Source organism: Sceloporus occidentalis, unplaced genomic scaffold (assembly GCF_023333645.1).
Source record: "Sceloporus occidentalis isolate IW3139 unplaced genomic scaffold, rSceOcc1.0.p SCAF_2, whole genome shotgun sequence".
Lineage (NCBI taxonomy): Eukaryota > Metazoa > Chordata > Lepidosauria > Squamata > Phrynosomatidae > Sceloporus > Sceloporus occidentalis.
In genome coordinates, this window is record NW_028316982.1 from 267,364,666 (window position 1) to 267,386,276 (window position 21,611).

General features: G+C 40.5%; 1 protein-coding gene and 1 non-coding gene across 3 annotated transcripts; both read left to right on the plus strand.

The window, feature by feature from the left end:
• The first annotated feature begins 1,079 nt into the window (after positions 1-1,079).
• On the plus strand, positions 1,080-21,397 carry ALG8 (ALG8 alpha-1,3-glucosyltransferase). 2 transcript variants are annotated; one of them, XM_089512959.1, is made up of 13 exons: positions 1,080-1,190; positions 4,657-4,735; positions 7,201-7,394; positions 8,678-8,787; positions 9,008-9,075; positions 11,181-11,307; positions 13,513-13,616; positions 14,352-14,472; positions 15,841-15,980; positions 17,398-17,537; positions 18,209-18,306; positions 20,254-20,326; positions 20,741-21,397. In XM_089512959.1, exons 1-13 carry the CDS (start codon positions 1,093-1,095, stop codon positions 20,970-20,972), a joined length of 1,584 nt encoding a protein of 527 aa, XP_089369085.1. In that variant the 5' UTR covers positions 1,080-1,092; the 3' UTR covers positions 20,973-21,397. The 2 variants fall into 2 exon arrangements, with proteins under 2 accessions (XP_089369085.1, XP_089369086.1); XM_089512960.1 differs by having other exon boundaries at positions 4,668-4,735.
• LOC149320111 (small Cajal body-specific RNA 3) lies at positions 5,438-5,569 on the plus strand. Its single transcript, XR_016280333.1, has one exon.
• Positions 21,398-21,611: the final 214 nt, after the last annotated feature.

Sequence of the window (21,611 nt, forward strand, 5' to 3'; positions counted from 1 at the left end):
AGTAGCATTAGACCATGAATTAAAGAGTCCTGTCTTCCTTCAGTGTAAGTCAGTTCATGTTACACTTTTCATTGAATTAGACAGAGCTTGAAATTATTTCAAAATTAACTCAGTAATGTTAACTGTTAGAAACTGCAAAACGGACCTACTCCCGTAATCTCTAGGTCCTCCAGTGCAACTCTGTGGTCAACGTCTGCCAGACACTGAGCATAGGGTTGCGCTGGAGGAGCTACAAAAGCCGAGTGGAGGGCTATCTCTAGGAATCTCTAGGTCCTTTGGTGTGACTTTTGGTTAAAGTTGACCATAGAGTTTGCTGGAGGACCTAGATGTTCCTAGAGAGAAGATATTAACAAAACCTTTGAATAATCAAAGCCACACATGTGGAGGGACAAGTGTGTAGTACCAGAGTTTTATATGTTTGTGTGTGTAGTGTTAGTTTTAAATATATGTGTGTGTGTGTATATACATAGTTTTATATACATATATGCATGTGTATGTATGTATGTATATTTTCTATATATATATAATATGTGTGTAGTTTTATATATATACATATATATGCATGTATGTGCATACATATATATATATATATAGTTTTATATGTGTGTGTGTGTATAGTTTTATATACATATATGCACGTGTATGTATATATATATATAGTTTTCTATATATATAATATATATATGTGTGTGTAGTTTTATATATATGCATGTATGTGCGTATATATATAGTTTTATATATATGTGTGTGTGTGTGTGTACACACACACAGAGCATGAGAGAGAGAGAGAGAGAGACGTGTGTGTGTATCTATATTTATATCTGTTTACAGAGAGGGGACTCGTTCCCATGGAAACCAACGAGCCAACTATGGGTTGCTCTCCTCCACCAAACGCTTGGAAAAGCAGCCTATGAGTGAACGAGGCAGAACATTCAAAAACAGCGCATGCGCGGGACGTTTCCATCCTCTCCCCCTCTGCGCATGCGCGTTGGCTCAAAAGGCCGTTGACAAAGCCAGCGTCGCTCGCCCCTTCTGTGGCGCATGCGCACTTCTCCTCCTCCTTTCCCGGGCTTGGGAGAGGAAGAGAACAAAATGGCGGCGCATGGAGGAGGTGTCGGCGTCGGAAGCGGCTGGTTCGTGCCTGTGGCTTTGGGGGTCACGCTGCTCAAAGTGCTCCTCATCCCGACCTAGTAAGGAACCCGAGACCCGTTATTCCTAACACGACAGAAGAGGGAGGCTGAGCGGGTTTAATCCCCCGCTTTCATGTAGATATTGATTAGGCTGTTCCCGACTTTTGGTTCTCCATGTGTTTTGGACTACATCTCCCATAATGCCTTACTGCTGGCTGAAGTGGCTGGGGCTTCTGGGAGTTGGAGTCCAAAAATCCTGGAGGACCAAAGGTAGGGAACCCACTGCTCTGGTCAGGCCCCACCTGGAATACTGTGTCCAGTTCTGGGCGCCACAATTCAAAGAGGAGGTGAGAAGCTGGAGCCCTGTGTCCAAAGGAGGGCGACTGAAATGGTGGAGGGCCTGGGAACCATGACTTGGAGAAGCCTGGGCAAGCATGGCCTTTCCATGGGAGCTGCATTCCCCCCAACAATACAATCTTACGGGCAAGTATTCTCCAATGGTCTGTCTCCCTGTGGGCCAATACTGCCTCAATTAAGGAGGTGGTGGGTATGAATCTGCAAGGACTTACAGGCGAATCGTAGAGGATGGGGAGCCTTGGAGATGTCTCACCCACAGGGTCCTCATGGTGGGTGGCTAACAACAGATAACGCCTATAAGCCTACTGTAGGGATACTGTAAGGAAATGCCAATGAGGGGACTCTGTATCATAAGACCTAACAGCTGGAGTTGCACAATCGTTTCCAAAAGTGGTTTGGCTCTTTTGTACGGTAAGCTGTCATTCTCTGAGCACACGCTTGGCCCCATCTCTTTAATTGTAGGTTACTACTGGCAAATCCAGTTTTCCCAAGTATCTGCGTGTAAGGGAAACATCCCTTTCCATCCACGCAAAGGAGGCATTGGCACTTTCATGGGAGCCCCAAGATGTTCAGGGCGGGAAAACCCAAAAATCTCAATCCGGTGTAGAAGGAGCATATTGACTTTAGGTTGGCAGCTGAGAAAAGAGGTAAAATCATAGAATGATAGAATCCTAGAGTTGGAAGAGACCGCAAGGGCCCTGATCCAGTCCAACCCCATTCTGCCATGCAGGAAGTCCAAATCAACGCATCCCTAACAGATGGCCATCCAGCTTCTGTTTAAAGACCTCCAAGGAAGGAGACTCCACTGCCTCCGAGGGAGTTTGTTCCACTGGAATAATGGAATATAAAAGGAAAGGAGACCCAACTGGCAAGAAGCAAGCAAGCACAGCCCACACTGCAGCATTTTGCTACAGACTTATTTTCCTGTGGTTCCTGTGTTGGGGTTTGCTCTGATGCAAAACTGGTCTAGCGGGCAAAGTGCCTAGATTTCCAGTATGTGAGAAGAAAATACTCTTTCAGGGGCACAGTTTTTCTACTTGCCCTCAGCAGAATATCTCTTCCACACATAATTTTTCTGCATTTTGCACAGGTTGCCTATAAATCTGTATTCAGGGTGGTTTTAAAAAAGATAATGCAATTAACGAAATGAAATTCAACAGGGAGAAATGTAAGATACTGCACCCATGCAGAAAAAATGAAATGCATAGATATAAGATGGAGGACACTTGTCTTAACAAGGCTACATGTGAAAGGGGTCTGAGTTCTAGCAGAGTCAACAGAGATGGGGCAGCTAAAAAGGCCATAGGTTGCATCAATGGAAGCATATTGTCTAGATCAGGGGAAATAATAGTGCCGCTCTATTCTGCTTTGGACAGCCCTCAGCTGGAATCCTGTGTCCAGTTCTGGGCACCACAATTCAAAAAGGATGTTGAAAAGCTGGAGTGTGTCCAGAGAAGGGTGACCCGAAAGGTTAAGTTTCTGGAAACCGTGACTTATGAGGAGAGACCTAGGGAGCTGGGTTTATTTAACCTGGAGAAGTGATGGTTAAGAGGTGATATGATAGCCCTGTTTAAATATTTGAAGGGATGTCATATTGAGGAGGGAGCAAGCTTGTTTTCTGCCGCTCCAGAGGATAGGACCCGGAACAATGGATGCAAGCTACAGGAAAAGAGATTCCAGCTCAACATTAGGAAGAACTTCCTGACAGTAAGAGCTGTTCAACAGGGGAACACACTCCCTCAATGGAGGATTGTGGAGTCTCCCTCCTTGGAGGTTTTTAAACAGAGGCTGGATGGCCATCTGTCAGGGCTGCTTTGATTGTGAGTTGCTGAATGGCAGAATGAGGTTAGGCTGGATGGCCCCTTGGGGTCTCTTCCAACTCTATGATTCTAGTTCACCCAACCTCCTGGATTTGGGAATGTTTTCCAGCCACCGAGACAGCACTATGCTCCCAGAGATCTCACAGTGCTAAAAGTGGAGCTGAGGTCAGATCAAGAAGTGCTGTAGTACCAACTTAAAGAAAATCATGAGTTGGGTGCAGATCAGATTGAAGGGGAGGGATGTGCACTACTGTGTGGACAGAATGGAAAATTTTGCAGCACTGCTATTCTGGCAAACACCCATTAAGGTTTAATAATGCAGGAGATGTGAGTTTCTTAAAAGCACTGCTGTTTCTGGGAAAACTGGAATGTTTCAAGTCATGCTTAGCTTTCGTCATCACTGTGTCTATTACAAGATATGATCAGGAGACTAAGAACTCTATAAAGTGTGCAAATGTTTTTTGATGGCAGGTGCAATTAGGGTTTGAATCTCTGTTTAGGCCAGTTGCAAAATGAAAACTGGGCAGAATCTTCTCTGAAAAGTCAGCATAACCTGGCAGTGATTGCCTCCCACTTTGTGTGCAAATGTTTATTATTAGATTTTGTCCTATCTCTCCCCTCCCCCCAAAATGGGACTCCGTTCCAACTTGGTATCTATAACTCTGCATCAGTTCTCCCTTTAGGTTTTTTGCTTGTTGTGGGAGACTTTCTGAAAATGAGATGGGTGGAAAAGGAAGAGGCAACAGAATCTCCATATTAAGGGAGTGATAGTATAGTATAGTGGTTTGAGCTCTGGAGACCAGATTTCAAATCCTTCCTCAGCCATAAAAACCCACTGTATGACCTTAGGCTCAAAAGAAGTTAAAGGCAAATCCCCTCTGAACAAATCTTGACTAGATGGTTGTCTTAGAGTCATAATGTGTCAGAAATGACTTGAAGAAACACAACAACAAAGGGGCCCTGTATCCTTAATACTTATGTAGCGCAGAGGCATTTGGCAAGTGCAACTTGGCATGAAAAGAGAATGCAAAATTTCCTATTCTGCTTAATTTCAACAGTACAGATGCCCTGTCTCTCTAGAACTATTAATTCCAGTAGGAAATTAAATTGACTATTGCAAAGCTATAGTGTGTGGAAGCAACATACAAGCTATTCTTTCTTTGCAACCTGCAGTTATAACTAGGTTAATGTGTGGGTATCACTATCAAATGAATTTATTTTGTTAGTAGCAGGGCAGATAATTCCTTTCAAGTTCTTGCTTATTCGCTGTTGCATAGAAAGGTACAGGGCAAAAAAAGCATATGGTGTGACATCCTTGTATACATCTACTAATAGATAACTTCTTGTAGTCATTCCACAGATTTTGAGGTGCATAGGAACTGGCTTGCCATAACCCACAGCTTACCTGCCTCTCAGTGGTATTATGAGGTAAGTGTGCCTGTCTCACTATATTGCACAGAAAGTCCCTTGGTTCTCATAACAATATGATGCAGCATCATTTGGAAGTTGGAATGCTGATGTACCTTTTAAACACACTAAATTCCTACTTCCTCATCCAGTGGTGTTCATCTTAAGTTGTATAAGTGCTCTTCAGGGGTTAACTACAAAGGACCCAATGACCCCCAAATTTCTGCTCAAAACTATACTCTTGGACTTGCTTTAATGTTGGTCATCCATTCCCCTGTTCTCTCCTCGTCCTTTTGACCAGAAGGTACCTTCTTATCTCACTCTTGCAATTAACCTGTTAAGGGCTCTTCTCCATATTTAGCAGTGACAGCAAAGATGGAATTGTGCTTGCAGCCATCATACATAACTTTGTTTTTAATTAAATACAACACAGTACTATGACAGCTGCCTGCTTCTCTTGATCTGTATGTAATACAATAGCATTTTTGAGGTAATGGAGAGAATCTGTGAATCAGGAGCTCATTAAAAGGGGGGTGGGTCTCATTCTTTAGAGTTCTTGCTTACTATATTTTTAATTTATTTACTTTATTTTTATTGTTTTACATTGTTTTAGTCTGTTTATATTGGTTTTTTACTTCTGTGGTGCTCTCAAATTTCATGATACAGGTCAGGATAGAAATATTTTAATCAATAAATGCAGCCTTTAGATGTTTGCTAATTGTTATTGGAAGCTGAAGCTGATGCAGGCAAATGAGTTGTCTTTTGTCTGTTGTTTTCGGACTTCCTAGAATAAAGTGAAGGTCTCTGTCTGGTTTAGAAAAGCCAACTAATCCAGATCGTTCCCCTTTGTACATTTTTTTAAAAAAGACAAAATTCAACCCTGGTAACAACTCAGGGCTCTCTGTGATGAATGTTTTGTTTGTTTTTCTAATAGCAGAATGTGACATGACATAAGAATCTTGTTTATTTCTGTGTATCTTGAGTTTTCACTTTTGAAAGTAGCTATTTTCTACTCCTCATTCCTAGATGAGATACCATGACATTTCACGGGAAATATGGGGGGATCCATTTGAAAGGGTGTTGGTGTGAAGCATTTTGATTATATAAATATTTTTGTTTATTTTAATTTTTATTCTGCAAAAATCAAATCTTGGAAGGACTGTCTGTCCTGACATACAAGAATACACAACTAGAGCACTTCTGAAGAATGCCCATCCAAGAACTCCAAAGAAGAGAGTCTCACATACACACAGGGGCAATCTGTTCCACTGTTGAACAGTTCTCACAATCAAGAATAAATTCCCAATGTTTAGGTGTAGTCTGTTTTCTTGTTGGCCTGCAGCTCCCAACAATGCTGTCTGGTTTGTTCTCAAGTTGGTTTTGTCTTGTAGCAAAGTTATGATTGAGAGACTTCCAAGAGTGCCAGTCAGCAGCCCTGATCAGGTCTTGCAGAACGCAGGGCTATGGCTTCTTTGATTGAATCAGTACACCTATCATGCAGTCTTCCTCTGTTTCTGGTGCTTTCCACTGTGCAAAGGATTTTTGTCTTTTCCAGTTCATCATGTTGTCTCACAATATGTCCAAAGCATGATAGTTCCTGTTTAGTTTCTTTGGAGAGGGGAATTCAGGCTTGAGATGCTCTTTAAAAAAAATAAAATAGATGGTGGCTGTACATTTTCCATCTTAACTTAGTTATAAGGGCTAGAAAAGGAAAGGTGTACCATTAAAGTGCAACTCCCAGAGTGCCCCAGCCAGCATGATCAGTGGCAGATACATGTCAAACATGCTCTGTCTGCACATATACTATTAGCAAATATCAAAGTGTATGCTTATGTATAGTTTGAATATATGCAGCTGCTTTTACACTACATCCATTGTATCCCATAGTCCCTTGCCTCTTAAACAGGTGGCAGCAATCCTAAGATCTTAGGCTACAGATGGAGAATGTACATTTATTGTGTATGCACATCTGATACTAGATTGAAAAATGTTTTGTTTGGCGGGGGGGAATAGAGAAGACCTGAGAATGTTCTGTTTTTGATTTGCTTTGTAATAGCCTGTTCACTCAAGCAAGCCACCATTTGACATTGCAGTCACTAAGGGGTGATTGTTTATTTTATTATACAGTGTGGCCTCCTTATCCTCAGGATTGCCATCTGCAGATTTAAGCATTTGCGGATGGCAAGCCCCTGTTGTCCCCAGTGGCAGCGCAAGCACACAGCCACACTATCAGCCATGCATACGTCGCACCACCATTAGGGAGAATGGAACTTGCAATCCCACGTTGGGGGGGGGGGTTGCATCTGCAGGGAATCCGGAACAGATCCCCTGTGGATACCTAGGTCCAACTGTATTTTGTTTGTATCTGGCCTCTCTCCCAGTTTGGGACACCTGTGCATGTATGCACCAGTGTATAGTTTTGCATTCTAGTCGTAATTTACTCCTACCTTCTCACAAAGATTCTTGTTCTGTTTGCTTAATTTCAGGCAACTTCTGATTGGACTTTGGACTACCCTCCCTTCTTTGCGTGGTTTGAGTATGTGCTTTCGCATGTTGCCAAGTACTTTGACAAAGAGATGCTGGTGGTCCAAAACCTCAACTATTCCAGCCACGAGACCATACTGTTCCAAAGACTTTCTGTCATCTTTACAGATGTGCTCTTCATGTATGCAGTTCACGAGTATGTCAGTGCATCATTATTTGGGTACAACATCTTCTTTGCGGGAGGGGAATGGTGGAGTGAATGCCACCAGAAAGGAAAACCTCTATTGTATAGGTATAGCCCAGTTAATGAAATAGATGTGTTCTCGGACTTTACTTCTTTAACAGGAACTTTGGTACCAGAAATAGAACTAACTAACTAGGGATAGGTTCCTACACCACAAACAGAAAGAACACTTCAGCATGTTCAGCTAACTTTATTCAAAGCACCCATGAAATGAAACTGTCAGGTTAGATGAGACTGTGAACAAAAGTAAACAAAAACATTTTAATTCTTCTAGGGGCCACTTTAAGCAACCTTATTAAAGTAATCCCGGAATGACCTCCAGTTTTCTTATGATTTACATTTTGATGGCTTGCTTGAGTGAACTGTGTGTTTTCAACATACCCAGGCAGCTGGTGAAGCAGGCTAATCTGCTTTCCTCTTTTCTTTCTATTTTGTTCTTCACAGTTGCTCAGTAAGTGATTCTGGAGGCAGCTGTTTACCTTGCTTGCTATACATAAGCACACACACCTACAGTAGGATCACCTAGTGTAGAATTCCTTTCTTTTCCAGGTCAAGTTTTATTGCATTGTTTACTGCAGACGTGTTGCTGAAACCAACACTGAAAGTATCGATTTCTGTCTCCAGCCCTCTTCCACCATCCTCCCAATGCCTACGCTGCCAAAAAAAGTCCAGCTAAACAAGATGAGAAAAGGGAGGTGCTGGGATGGGTTCCTGTAAAAAGAAGCTTCTTTGTTAGACATTTTGTTAACTGAAGTGTATCTGTATTGAGTCAGAAACATTTAAAAAGCTACCATGAGTATAGAAATGCAGTGGATATCCTTTGCAAAAATGGTGTCAGGTTGTATATTGTTCTCAGCCACAGTCTGATTGTTACAGAATTAAGAGAGGGGGTTGCTACCAATGTATATCACCTGCTTGCTCTCCCTCTCCCAAAGACCTAGTTTACAGTCGGCAGGCAGAAACAGGATGACTGTGTTTTCTGTTGTGGAGCAACAAGTGTGGAAACCCAGCTTTACTGGCTATTAGAAATGTTGGTTTAACTAATAAGCCCAGCTAAAATTCATGGACTCATTTCTTTTGCAGATAGATTGGATTTTTTTAAAAAATAATAATAATAATGCTTAGGGTGCAAGGAGGTGCTGTGTAGGCTTGGAGAATTTGTAAACAGTATTGTTATCCTTAAGGCACATGTATTGAAGAATAAGGTTATGTCTCTTAATTTCTTCTCTACTCAGGTGCTGCAAATGTGTAAATGGGAAGCGAGGTGGGAAGGAGCCTCTGGAAAACCCTCAGTTTGTTCTTTCAGTTCTGCTTCTATGGAACTTTGGCCTTTTAATTGTGGACCGTATCCTCCCACTTCAGTTCCCAAAGAAAAATCTAGTCAAGTTATCCTTGCCAGCTATGAGAAATAGGGGAACTACTTATCCAGTTCCATTGGATTGACAGGACTTGCTTATGGTTGGATTTATAACTAGCCATGTAGCTTAGGAAAGAGAGCACTTCAAAATGTTGCCTCAATTGGGATATTTTTGTAAAATGGATATCTTCCCTTGACTCGATCTCAGATATTCACTTTCAGTATAATGGCTTCCTTTTTGGATTCATGCTTCTGTCCATTGCAAGGCTATTTCAGGTAAGGCATAAAAATTCTAGAAGGAGTAAGTGGTATTCAATATCTGTTGTAGGCAGAGTATCACAACAGATGTAGCTTGCAACAAAGAGTAGACAATCATGATCAGGCAGCTGGAGGATTATAGATTGTTTCAAGGAGGAGACTTCCATCATTCACTTTGACAGTAGTTAAATATTGTGTTGGCACTGCTATTAATACAGGGTCTCACTTAGTCCAGGATTCCAAATCAACTTTAAACATTACTAGTTTAATAGAAACACTGAGCTTTAGCTGTGGCTTAAGAGTGGGATCAATAAAGGGCATTTATGCTGCTCATTATCCTTAAGTTATGATTAACAGTATAACAATGCCAGACTAAACCCCCATGATTATAAAACTGGTACAATGATAATATAATCTGTTATGTGAGTGTCTAAACTGCATGCAGCTACAGCAGGAGTCCAAGGACCCCTTTTTGGACCCATAAACCCACTGGAGGCTTCATGGATTGCAAACACAAAAAAGCCCAAAGCCCACCTCTGGTTTTGAAAAATGGGCATTTTTGGACACAGCTGTATGGGGGGTCTCTGCGGCTTATTTTAAATGTGAATTGCCAGTCCTAGAAACTCTTGGGAGAGAAAGTTTACCTCTTTTTTGTTCTGTGAGAAAAAGGATGGTCTGAGGAGTTTGTATTAGATAAGGGCTACACAAACAGCAGTGCAAGTACATAAGTGAGGTTAGGCAGGTGGCTGTGAAAGAGAGGGGCTGTTTAGTGGCTGGACCCTAATCTCTAGGATTCCCATGCCTGAGAGGCTGACTGGGAGCCTGTATTGTCACATTTTCAGTGCATACCTTTATTTTAACAGCCTTTGCACTTTTAAAAAATGTGAGATTTTCTACAGTGCTACTGTTGCTAGTTCTAGGTTTTTGCTGTTTTACAGGGTTATTATTATATATTTTATTATTGCTCCTCATTCATTACCAAGTAAACGTCTTAATGGATAGAGAAAAAAATCTCTTAATAAATAACCTTTAATATATAAACTGGGAAGTGATTTTTATTTATTTAATTAATGTCTTTATACCCCCGCTCCTCAGAAACAAATGCTCTCAGAGTAGTTTACAGATTGTTAATTTGACAGTTCCCTGCCCTCAAGTTTACAATCTAAAAAGACATGACACAAAAGAGAAAGAAGGAAATGGCAGTGGGAAAGGGGATCAAGTCCAACAGATACTGCCAGTTCTTCTCCCCCTCTGAGACCAGGGCAATGGCAGTTGGAATGGAGGGAAGGCTTCCCATCTGCCTCTGAGGCTAAGCATAGAGCTGTGGGGGGAATAGGTGTTTGATTGTCTTTATTGTTTGTCTTATTTTCTTTTTGTATTATGTGTTAGTGTTTGTTTGCTGATTTTATCTTTGTTGGTTTAAGTGCTGAATGTGATATGAAAGTTGTGTTAATAAAATTTATTTTAATAATAAAAATAACTAAATAACCTTTGTATTTAAGCAATGACCCTATGAGTTTGCCTTACAAGTCCCTAATTGCAAGGCCGCTCTGCGTATCTGTCTACTCCATCTGAGACAAAACTGCTTGGTACATTTGCGCTTGATGAATTTGAATAATTTTGTTCTCTCGTGGGTGTCCTAGAACAAGGCCACAAACTAGTTTATGCTGTATATTCATCAAGGGCATGGGCGGTATTATGCTGGGACTCCATCTCGTGTTGATGTAATCCCATCCAGGGCGTGTAGAAGGTTTCCACTTCAGTCCCTGTTATCTCTAAAGAGAAGGATCTCAAGTAATAGACTAGGAAAGATCTGTGATAGGTCTTGAAGATAGGCTCCTGCCAATCAGAGTAGAGAATACTTGGCATACATATGGGCAGAATCTTTAGAAATTAGATTCAGATATTCAGTAGATGCTTTGCCATGTCCTAACCATCTTCTGCACATGTCAGCAGGCTTAGTTTGTGGGCTTTCTTCTGTTTTCATTTTTTTAAAGCACCCACTCAAGCAACAGATATCTCGCCCAGCTCTTGTTCTGCATTATTTTGTATAAGCTTTTGACACTTGATTCCCTTAAATAACCACCTGCCCCTTTATCTTCCCCATCCCTGCTTTCTTTCAGAAAAGGCATCTAGAAGGAGCTTTTCTCTTTGCTATTCTCTTACACCTCAAGCACATCAACCTCTACGTAGCCCCAGCATATGGCATGTACCTACTCCGATCCTACTGCTTCACTGCAAATAATCCAGGCATGTTGTGGATGATTTCTTAATTTGAAGAGCAGCAAGGGGTTTGGGAACTGACAGTTGAATGGCATAAGGTGTTCTCAAAATAGTTCATCAAGAGAATGCAAAATCCTCCCAGTGGTATCATGCGGGTTAAGGGAAGGTATGTTAGCACGCATTCCTCTTCAGTATAATACAATGTTATTGCTTCCTACAATCCTGTTTTCTTACATCAGGGCTCAATAGAACAAGTAGTAACTAGAAGGAAGACTTCATTAATCTTATATAAGTAGAAAATTATACAGAACTTTACCCATGGGTTTTCAGAACATTACATAAATGGAAATCTGTGATGGTAGCATAACTAGGATAGGGTTCTGTTTGTTCTTTACTGTAAATTGACTTTGATTTGTAGTAAGACCTCCATATTCTCTGGTCATCAACAGATCGGCTCTGGTTTTGCAAACTCAGCTATGGCTACCTTGATTGAATCAATCCGTCTGTAGTGTGGTCTCCCTCTTTTCCTACTGCCGTCCACTTGATCGTCTTTACCAGTGAATCATGTCACTTCATGATATGTCCTATGTATGATAGCCTCAGTTAAATCATTTTGGCTTCTAGTGAGAGTTGAGGCTTGACTTTCCTGGAAACCCATTTTAATTGTCTTTTTGGAAGTCAGTGGTATCTGTAGAACTCCTCCAGCATCACATTTCAAAGGAACTGATGTTCTAATTTTCAGCTTTCTTCACTGTGTACTTTTTATGGTCTTATATAGAATTTTGGAATATGATGGCATGGATTATTCCAACTTCAGTATTTAATTATATATAGAGGGCCCTTAATATTCTGTGGTGTTTGGTTAATAAATAAATAAATAATTTATTTATTTATATACCGCCCTTCCATAAGATCAGGGCGGTTTACAACAATTAAAATACACAATAAACATTAAAAACCATACAAAAATTACATAGCCATACATCAAAAACAAGAACAAAAGGCCCCCAGGTTAGCCAATCCCATTGCCTGTGCGGCGGGGGGCCCTATGGGACCTTATTCGGGGAATGCTATCTGAAACAGGTAGGTCTTCAAATCCCATCTGAATTGGGCCAGGGAGGTAGCTGAGCGGAGCTCTATGGGCAGCGTATTCCAAAGGGCCGGGGCGGTGATGGAGAAAGTCCTCCTGGAAGTGGAGACCAATCTCGCCCTGGGAACCCTAAGTAGTTGCTGCCCAGATGTTCTGAGGGTGCGGGGCGGAATGTACGGGGAGAGGCGGTCCTTCAGGTATCCTGGGCCCAGGCCATTTAGGGCTTTATAGGTTCCAAGACCCCCATGGATACCAAAATCCATAATGCTCAAGCCCCCATTAAATATAGTAGCATAATAAAATGGTGTCCATTATATAAAATGGCAAAATCATGCTTTCCTTTTTGGAATTTATGTTTGTTTTTAATATTTTCAAGCTGTGGATGGATGACACTCTGGATAAAGAATCTGTGGATAAAGAGGGACAACTGTAGTTTAGCACTTGATGATATTATCTAGTTCCTTCATAACTGCCCTTCTAAATTGTAATCTTCTGATTCCTTGACTGCAATCAGTCAGTAACAGAGCCAAAGTATAAAAGATCTTCTTATGAAGTCTTTATCATCCACTTTGAAGTTATGTAAATCATTTGTTATTTTTCTTTTCTCACTATTCAGCTGCTATTCAGCTTTTGCACTTTCTTCCTTAATATTCATTAATAGTTTTCCTGAGTCTTTGTTATTTTCTGCTAGTAATTTAATGTAGTCTACATATCCTAAAGGCACCAGATTCTGTCTGATCTTGGAAGTGAAAAAGAGTCAGCCCTGTTTAGTACTTCAATGGGAGACTGCCAATGAATACTAAGTGCTGTAGGTTATATTTCAGAGGAAGGAACTAGGACAACCACCACCTGAGCATTCCTTGCCTAAGAAAACCCTATGAAATTCACGCTGTCACCATAAATTAACAGATAACATGAAGACGTATACAAACATATATCTTAAATTGTTGGTGTTCCTTCCCCCAGTTTTCACAATTCCTTCCTCTGAGAATGTCTAATGCCCATTTCTATAAGAGATATTCTATGTATAAATTAAACAGATGTGATAGCAAGCCAAAGTGTCTTGTTCTTTGATATCATGATATCATTGGTTTCTTCCATGTATATTTTTGTATTAATTTTGATGTCTCATTTTTCTCTAGATGGATCCGTCCGGTGGCACAGTTTCAGCTTTCTTCGCTTAATTGCCCTGGGATTAATTGTATGCTTTGTTACTGCATGTTCACTGGGACCATTTATTGCCTGGGTAAGAACCTTGATCTCTCTTAAACTAGTGATATTCAAAATACACTCACTGAACTGAGCCCACAGTGAATTTCCAGGCTGTGGGGATTAAACCCTTGTTACACAAATATCACACTCGTCCCTGATACAACAGGAAGGGTTGGGGGGGGGGGGAATAACTGGTCCTTCACATCAGATAACTTGAGAAGTACTACCTTAAAGAGCCCACTTCTTCCCAAATTATGACGTTGTGCAGGGCATTTGTTCCCTGAAATTGGGAGATACATACATACGTGTGTGTTCGCATCTGTAAGATGTGTTGAGAATTAGGAGCTTGGAGAAGGTAGTTCATCTGGATTTTATCTCACATAGCTCCCCTTGTTTACCACATTGCAATCTTATTTAGGAAGAGCACAGTACAGGACTCCTCTGAAAATGTCTGCACTCCAAAATATCTCCAAGATGGAAAGCTTAGCTCTCAAGGAAACCTTCTAAGAGCCTTGTAAGATATGTCTAACACATAAGAAGGCACTATTATGGACATGGTTCCAAATCACCCACGAACTCTTAGAATAATTTAAAATGATTTTAAATAAATGATAATAAAAACAAAATCAGAGGGGGAAAGACATGGCCAATAAAAACAGAGTTAAAATTCATATTGAGTCCTGAATATAACAAGGGTGTTGTTTTTTTCTTGGTGTGAGTGATTAAAAGTCCTTATTAGAAGATTAACACTGTTGTTTCTTCCATTTAGGGTCAGCTTCCACAGGTCCTCTCTCGACTCTTCCCTTTCAAGAGAGGCCTTTGTCATGCATACTGGGCTCCTAACTTCTGGGCTATCTACAGTGCCATAGACAAAGCTCTCTCCGTTATTGGTACAGTACCTTAATCCAGAATCCATGAACTGAGAAAACTTGTTGTAAGATTCTGATTCCTTTTAGAGGTAGTTGCCTGAAGAGATAATCAGCCAGTACAGCAGACAGTGTAGGCTACAGGTGTCCTCCAGGTTTTTTGGTCAACAACAGCTATTAATCCTGGCCTACACTGCCCGTGAATGAGCAGTTCACTGAGTGAGCAGTGGTTGTGGACATTTTATTTGAACATCCTCTGAAAGCACAAGAAAATAGCCCTCACCACACTTGTACACCATTCTTACCATTTCAGAATATGCACAGGAATATATGAAATATGGACACTTACAGGGTTGGGAAAGTGGCTTGTCAGATCCAGCACTGTGTCTGACAGACGTTGCATGCAGAAGCTGCATGGAAAGTTCACTCCCTGTATGTTCATCTGACTAGCTTGGAAGACCAGTCAGAAAAGTTCAAAATATGTGCCAAAACATGTGAGGTGGGTGTCATGGCTCACAGTACAGTCCACAAATTCTTGGGCAGGAAGATAGGTTTCGCCCGTGCATTGCCACAGGTTTACTTCTTACATTGCCTTACATTGATGTCTACATCAGTTCTTTCTTACATGTCAGAGAAGATTCTTAGGTTTCCCTGATGGCTGGGTTTCCCAGCTTTGGAGAGATTTTGGTGCAAAACACAGTTGTGGAGACCGTTTTAACTATCCTGGCTCAGTGCTTGGGAATTGTAGTTTATTGTGGTGGCAGAGCTCTTTGACAGAGAAGGCTAAGTGTATCACAAAACCACAGTTCCCAGAATTCCCTAGCATTGAGCAAGGCAGTTAAACCAGTCTCAAACTGGATTATTTCTGCATTGTGTTTTGTTGGCCCATTGTTGTATAGGCATTTTTAGAGAAAAAAATCTTGTACTGTGTTACTTAACCAGGCATTCAGCTATTAGCTGGTTATACAGAAAGATCTTTTAATGGTAGAATGCCATACTTTTTATTATTATTTTTTAGAAGTGCTTTTATACAGTTTAAAGTTACTGGTGTTTTAATTAGGACAGCTTATTTCATTAACTTTTTTAATTGTCAGATTTTTAGCTGTACTTCGTTTTAACCTATGCTGTAAATCACGCTGTGTCCCATGTCTAGAAAAAAGCAGGAAGTAAATTAAATAAAAATAAATATATAAACTAAAGAGTTTGATCATCTTGTCTGTATGTGACATCTCAGCCAGATCTGCTTTGGTGTTTTTAATGAAATGACACTGAAGGAGCTCTGATTCTAAACTTTATCACTTGGGCACAAATAATATTGAGACTTCACATTCATGAGAGAAACTAATAAATGATATGTTTATTTTCCTAAACAACATTCATTTTAACCCACAGGTCTGAAATATAAATTCCTCAACCCAGCAAAGATGCCCAAGGCTATTATGACTGGAGGACTAGTCCAGGAATTTCAACACACTGTCCTTCCCTCAGTGACTCCACTGGCAACTTTAGCATGCACTGCCATCTTTATGCTGGTAAATCCTAGCCTCTAAGATATGATAAATTCTTATTTGGTGTGGGTAGCTTCATTTGGGATCTCACTTCATTAAAATTGGGGCTTATTCCCCTTGTGGCACTGATTCAGGGATAAGAAACTTCTCACCCTCTAGATGCCTTTAGCCATCATTCCCAATGGTGAGGGCTAATGGAATTGGCAGTATAACTTCTGGGCTACTAAAGTTCATCAGCCCAACCGAAGTCTGATATGCAGTAGTTTAATAAATGAAGCTTTTCCTAAGCTACAGATACAGGCAATTGAGAAGTTCTCTATTCTCATTTTCTGCATATCAGGATATTTTTTAAAGATTCAAGAGTGTTTTAACATTGGCAGCTCTTCCATTACTAGGTCTTTCAGTGTTAGACTAGCACAAACTAACTTGGCTAAAGGAATAATAATTGGAAGGGACCGTGAGGACCATCAATGATTCCCAAACTCTGGATCTCCAGGTGTTTTGGACTTCAGCTCCTAGAAGCCTCAGCCATCTTGGCTAGTTGTCTAGGATTCTGAGAAGCGAAGTCCCAAACACCTGGAAAGCCAGAGTTTGAGAATCACTGATCTAGTCCAACCCCTGCCATGCAGAAATACACAGCTAAGCACTTCTGTGAGAGATAGACATGCAACCTCTCTTTATAAACTTCCACACAAAAAGAATTACTACCTTGAGGAAGTATTAGAAGATTTAATGCAGACTCTATATTTGGATTTCTTTGTACACAGATTGACTGTTCTATATTGGGAATATCTGTGCTGTTCTGCCCACATTTTGTAGGAATACATACCTCTTGCTGTATTTGCAGAAAGATGACTTTGTTCTTCAGTGTTCTGTTCTTGGTTGACCCTTGTTTGCACATGCAACAGAACAGGGTGGGATGTAGGTTGACTGTAAACACAAGATTGAATGGAGGGACGTTAAGCAGGCACAGGCATATAAGGTCAAGTGTTCCAGATGGTAGACCACACACCAAAAAGGGCCCAGAGCCTCCAGGAGGGCCATAGTGTGAGAGCAGGTAGAGGGGCCCCCATTTGGCTAGATTTATCTGCAGTGCCGGGAATCTGGGGCAGAGTTCTGACTGTTCTACTGATACTCTTTTAGCCCTCTGTTTGAAAACAATTTAGTACAAAATTAATAGTGAGGGTTTTTTGACACTCCCTCAAAACTACAGAGTTCATTATTTGGGAGCCATGCTAATTTAACTGATGTGTAGTGTAGATGTATCTAGAATCTCTGAAAAGTAATGTAACTTTCTCTGGCATTGAAAAGCAGATCATAAAAGCCAGGGCTCAGCAGTGATTTGCTCCTTTCACACTAGGAACAAGAACCATAGAATGATAACCTATGTGTCAGATGCCAAAATGTCCACTGAAGCTTTGTTTCTGCCTGTCATTTCTAGCCCTCTGTTTTCTGTCTTTGGTTTAAACCCCAAGGGCCCCAAGGCTTCCTGCGCTGCTTGGTTCTCTGCGCACTGAGCTCCTTCATGTTTGGCTGGCATGTGCATGAGAAAGCAATCCTCCTTGCCATTCTCCCTTTGAGGTAAGTGTGCAGGAGAGGAGTTCAGATTGCATTCGAGAAGCCTTCTGTTATTGTCCACTCCAAGCCAAATTTTATTCAGGCTATATACTAGTGACATAGGAGCTAAATTCACACCAGAAACTGTAGACTGTCCCTTGTCATTCCGAGATTCCAGTTGTTGTCTTTTTCAGAGCAGATTTCTAGTTCTTTTGGCTATGTAGAACTTGATCTTTGAACAGCTCTGCTCTTTTTACTTTTAGAAGCAAGTAAGATGTAAAGCAGCTTCTTGCAGAACAGGGAGGAGCTAGGAAATTAATTTGGACCCATGATTCCTTGTTTTCTCTGTTACTGTAGGCCAGAGGCACTGCTGAAAAATGAGTTAGACCACTGATCCATTTCATTAAGTGGACTTGCAGTCCTGACAATATTTACCTGCGTGTAAGGCCCATTTAATATAATGGGCTCAACTTCTGAGTAGACATGCACAAAATTATGCTTTCAGGGTATAACAGTACTGAGTGAGGTCGGGAGGAAGATCCTTTGCTTGATTATTTATTATTAGTTTAGCGTATTTATGCCCCGCTCTTCAGCCACAAAGGCTCTCAGAGTGGCTTACAATTATTATTGTTTTTAATTAGACAGTTATGTCTGGTGGCTACTTTCCAAAACTGGTTTGTCTCTTTCTTTTAAAGCTTGCTGTCTGTGGAAAGGTCAAGAGATGCTGGTGTCTATCTTATTCTGGCTACTACTGGACATCTTTCCCTCTTTCCCCTGCTGTTCACAGCACCAGGTAAGTTTCTTCACACTTATTGCCTCAAATGCTTCTTGACTTTGTTAGGGGCAGTGACTTGATCCACCAGTCCAGAAAACACAAACTTTCCCAAGCTACATTGAAATACATCAGAAAGAACGTTTGCCTGTTCTGAAAATATGGAAGCTACAGAAAGGAAGGACAGTGGTTGTGATCACAGGGCTACATGAGTGGGGCTAGCTTGTTTTGTTTTGATACTGTTCTCCTGCCCCTTGTACTTCTTATTGGTGCTAAATGAAGTGAGAAAGTGCTTTCCATCATGGGATTTCTATTTTTGTAACCCTAAAGTAGCATAAGGGTTTCCATTAACTTATTTGGAAAAAGAGCTGCTCATTTTTATTGTTGGGATGTCCCATCACTTCATAATATTTCTTCATCTGGGCGGCTGCTGCCACACTACAGAATTAGTGCTATTTGACACTGCTTTAACTGCCTGACTCTAGCCTATGGAATCCTGGGATTTGCAGTTTAGTGTGGCACCAGAGCTGACAGAGAAGGCTAAGTAGCTCACAAAACTACAAATCCCAGAATTCCATAGCATTGAGCTACAGCAGCTAAAGTGGTCTCAAACTACATTAATTCTGCAGTGTAGATGCAGCCTGAGTAAACTATCCCTAGTAACATAGTGACTAAGAGTCTGAACTACAAAGTGGAAAGTCAGGAGTTCAGATCTCACTTCTCAAGGGCTTAAGAAGTGGTTATTGCTACGCCACCACCCTCAACTTGTAATGTTAATTATCCCTACACAATGTAAAGATAACGAGGCAGTGTTTGTGTAATGGTTAGAGGGATGTACTAGAATTTGAGTAAACCAGGATCTAGTTTTCATTGAGCCATGAGGCTCATTGAGTGACTTGAATCAGTCATTATCTACCAGCCTGACCTACCTCATAGGGCTATTGTGAGAATCAAGTGGAGGGGAGGATTGGGATCATTGGAGAAAAAGGCAGGAAAGTGTAGCAGCATTACAGGGTGGCTGGAAAGTTTACTGGTGAGATGTTTGTGATGTGTGCTGGAACACTGAAAAACAGGTAAACTAGGAGTATTTCCTTGACTTAGCTGGAACCTTTTAAATCAAATCAAAAGGTCTCCCACATTATTTCAGAAACACATTATTTTAAAAATATTGATGCAGTTAACAATAGCAACAAAATACCTCAGTTGGTGAAGGACATGTGTTTCTTATCATTACCTGTTTAACAGAAAATTATGTGCCAGAGGAAGAGTTAACATTGAAAGAATAGTGATAGCTTCCTACATGACAAAAATGAAGAGCAGTTCTTTTACCAGCCTCCATTTTTCTCCATTTCCATTTTAGTGGCCAAATTTGCAGATTTATGCATTTTTACTTCTTTTTTCCCTTTTTTTAAAATGCATTTTTACATGTTAGAGGTTGCTGACAAGGAGGGCTTGTCTGCTCTTCTCTTTTCTCTCTGTTTTGCTGTTCACACATGCTCAGTATGGGATTCTGGTGGAGCTGCTGTTTACCTTGTCTGTTGTATGCAAATACATACAGCCGTAGTAGCCTCTATTATGAATAGAGTAGTAGAATCCCACTCTTTCCCAGCTTAAGCTTTGTTTATTGCATTATTTAATGCAGACATGCTGTTGAAGCCTCACATTAAGGTCTGTGCTTCTCTAGCCCTCCTTCACCATCCTCCCAATGCCAGTGCTTCTAAGAATTTCAGCTAGACAGAGGATGGGCAGGGCTGGGCAAATACAAAAAATTAGTTATAGTCAGAGGCCTTGTTAGCTGACATGCCTATATAGGTATTTGTAAAAACAGCAGGCTCCTTTTCTTGATATATGTGTATTATAATATACATCATCAGAAAACAAGGGAAATTGCCTTCTCCTCCTTATTGTTTTCGTTCAAATATAAGTAAGCTGGTGCATAAAATTTACCATCCTTTCTTTGTATTTCAGAACTGCCAATTAAAATACTGCTCATGTTGCTCTTCACAGTGTACAGCTTCTCCTCACTGAAGGCCATATTCAGGTAATGACTTAAACAATTTGTACAGAAAGAGAGGAAATGATTCTCTAAATTCTTGGGGGATTTGGGTTGTGTATCATACTGTCTGATCCCATGGGTTTTTTCTTAGCCCTACTGAGTTTCATGGGATTTTCTTCCACATAAGACTGTAGGTGTGCACCATCGTGGGACATACTTGAACACCTCAAGTTTGTCCCACTATATTCAATGGGATTTCTTGTCTAGTACATGTATTATAAGACTGTAGTGAAAAAGAGGTTTGACAACGTATTGAAATGTAATGGTGATTTTTTAAAAAAAATCCTGCAACCTAGTTTTGTGAATATTTATCATTGCTTGTAGAAAACAGCAGCTCATTGAAAATAACATTAAAATACTTTCTCTATCCCATCTCTATTCCCTTTCCCCTCTCTCCAGGAAAGAAAGGCCTCTGCTTAACTGGCTGGAAACTCTCTACCTCACTGGGTTGATCCCTCTTGAAATTTTCTGTGAAATTGTGTTTCCTTTCACTGCCTGGATGTCAAAGTTTCCTTTCCTGCCCTTAATGCTCATCTCTGTGTATTGTGCTCTAGGCATCATGTATGCTTGGCTCAAACTGTACATCTCTGCCTTCAGGAGACCACCAACTTTCAGGCAAAAGGCAGAATAATAATGTTTACACATGGATCAAGTCCACAGAGCTCCTTTCATTAAATTAGTCAATGCTAAATTGTAGCTGTATCTGGCACTCAGGATCATTGTCCATTGATCAATGCTCCATCTTGCTCTACAAATGGCTCCTGTTTCCTTAAGGGCTTTGAAGGAAGCAAGTGGACTGTAAAATACTTAAAGAAACTTGGACAGTTTCTGTGTGAAATGAGGGCATCTGACGGAAGAAACCTTGTTTACAAAAGGACTTCAAATTAAGATTTTTTTAATAGAATTTTTTAATCTTCAGTTTGAGTGTGCCAAATACTGGTTGCTAGAATTTAAATGGATGGATGAACCTCCTTGCTTATAATTACATGTATAAGATTACAGGTATTTCAGACCTGGTCTCTAGAAAAGAAGCTAAATTGCAATCATGCATGGTGAAGAGTGTAAATAAAAGATTTATATATATATTTGCTTGTTTGAAAAATAATAATTGAAGTGTATCTTGCAGTGCATTTCTGTTTATGTTCTTAAAAGACAATTAGACAAATTGTCTATAATAGAGCAATAGATTCAGTTCAACATTTATTAGCTGTGATAGCTTACAAAATGTTTGTTTCTCATGCCACAAAAAGCCGTAGTCCATCAGCAGTGA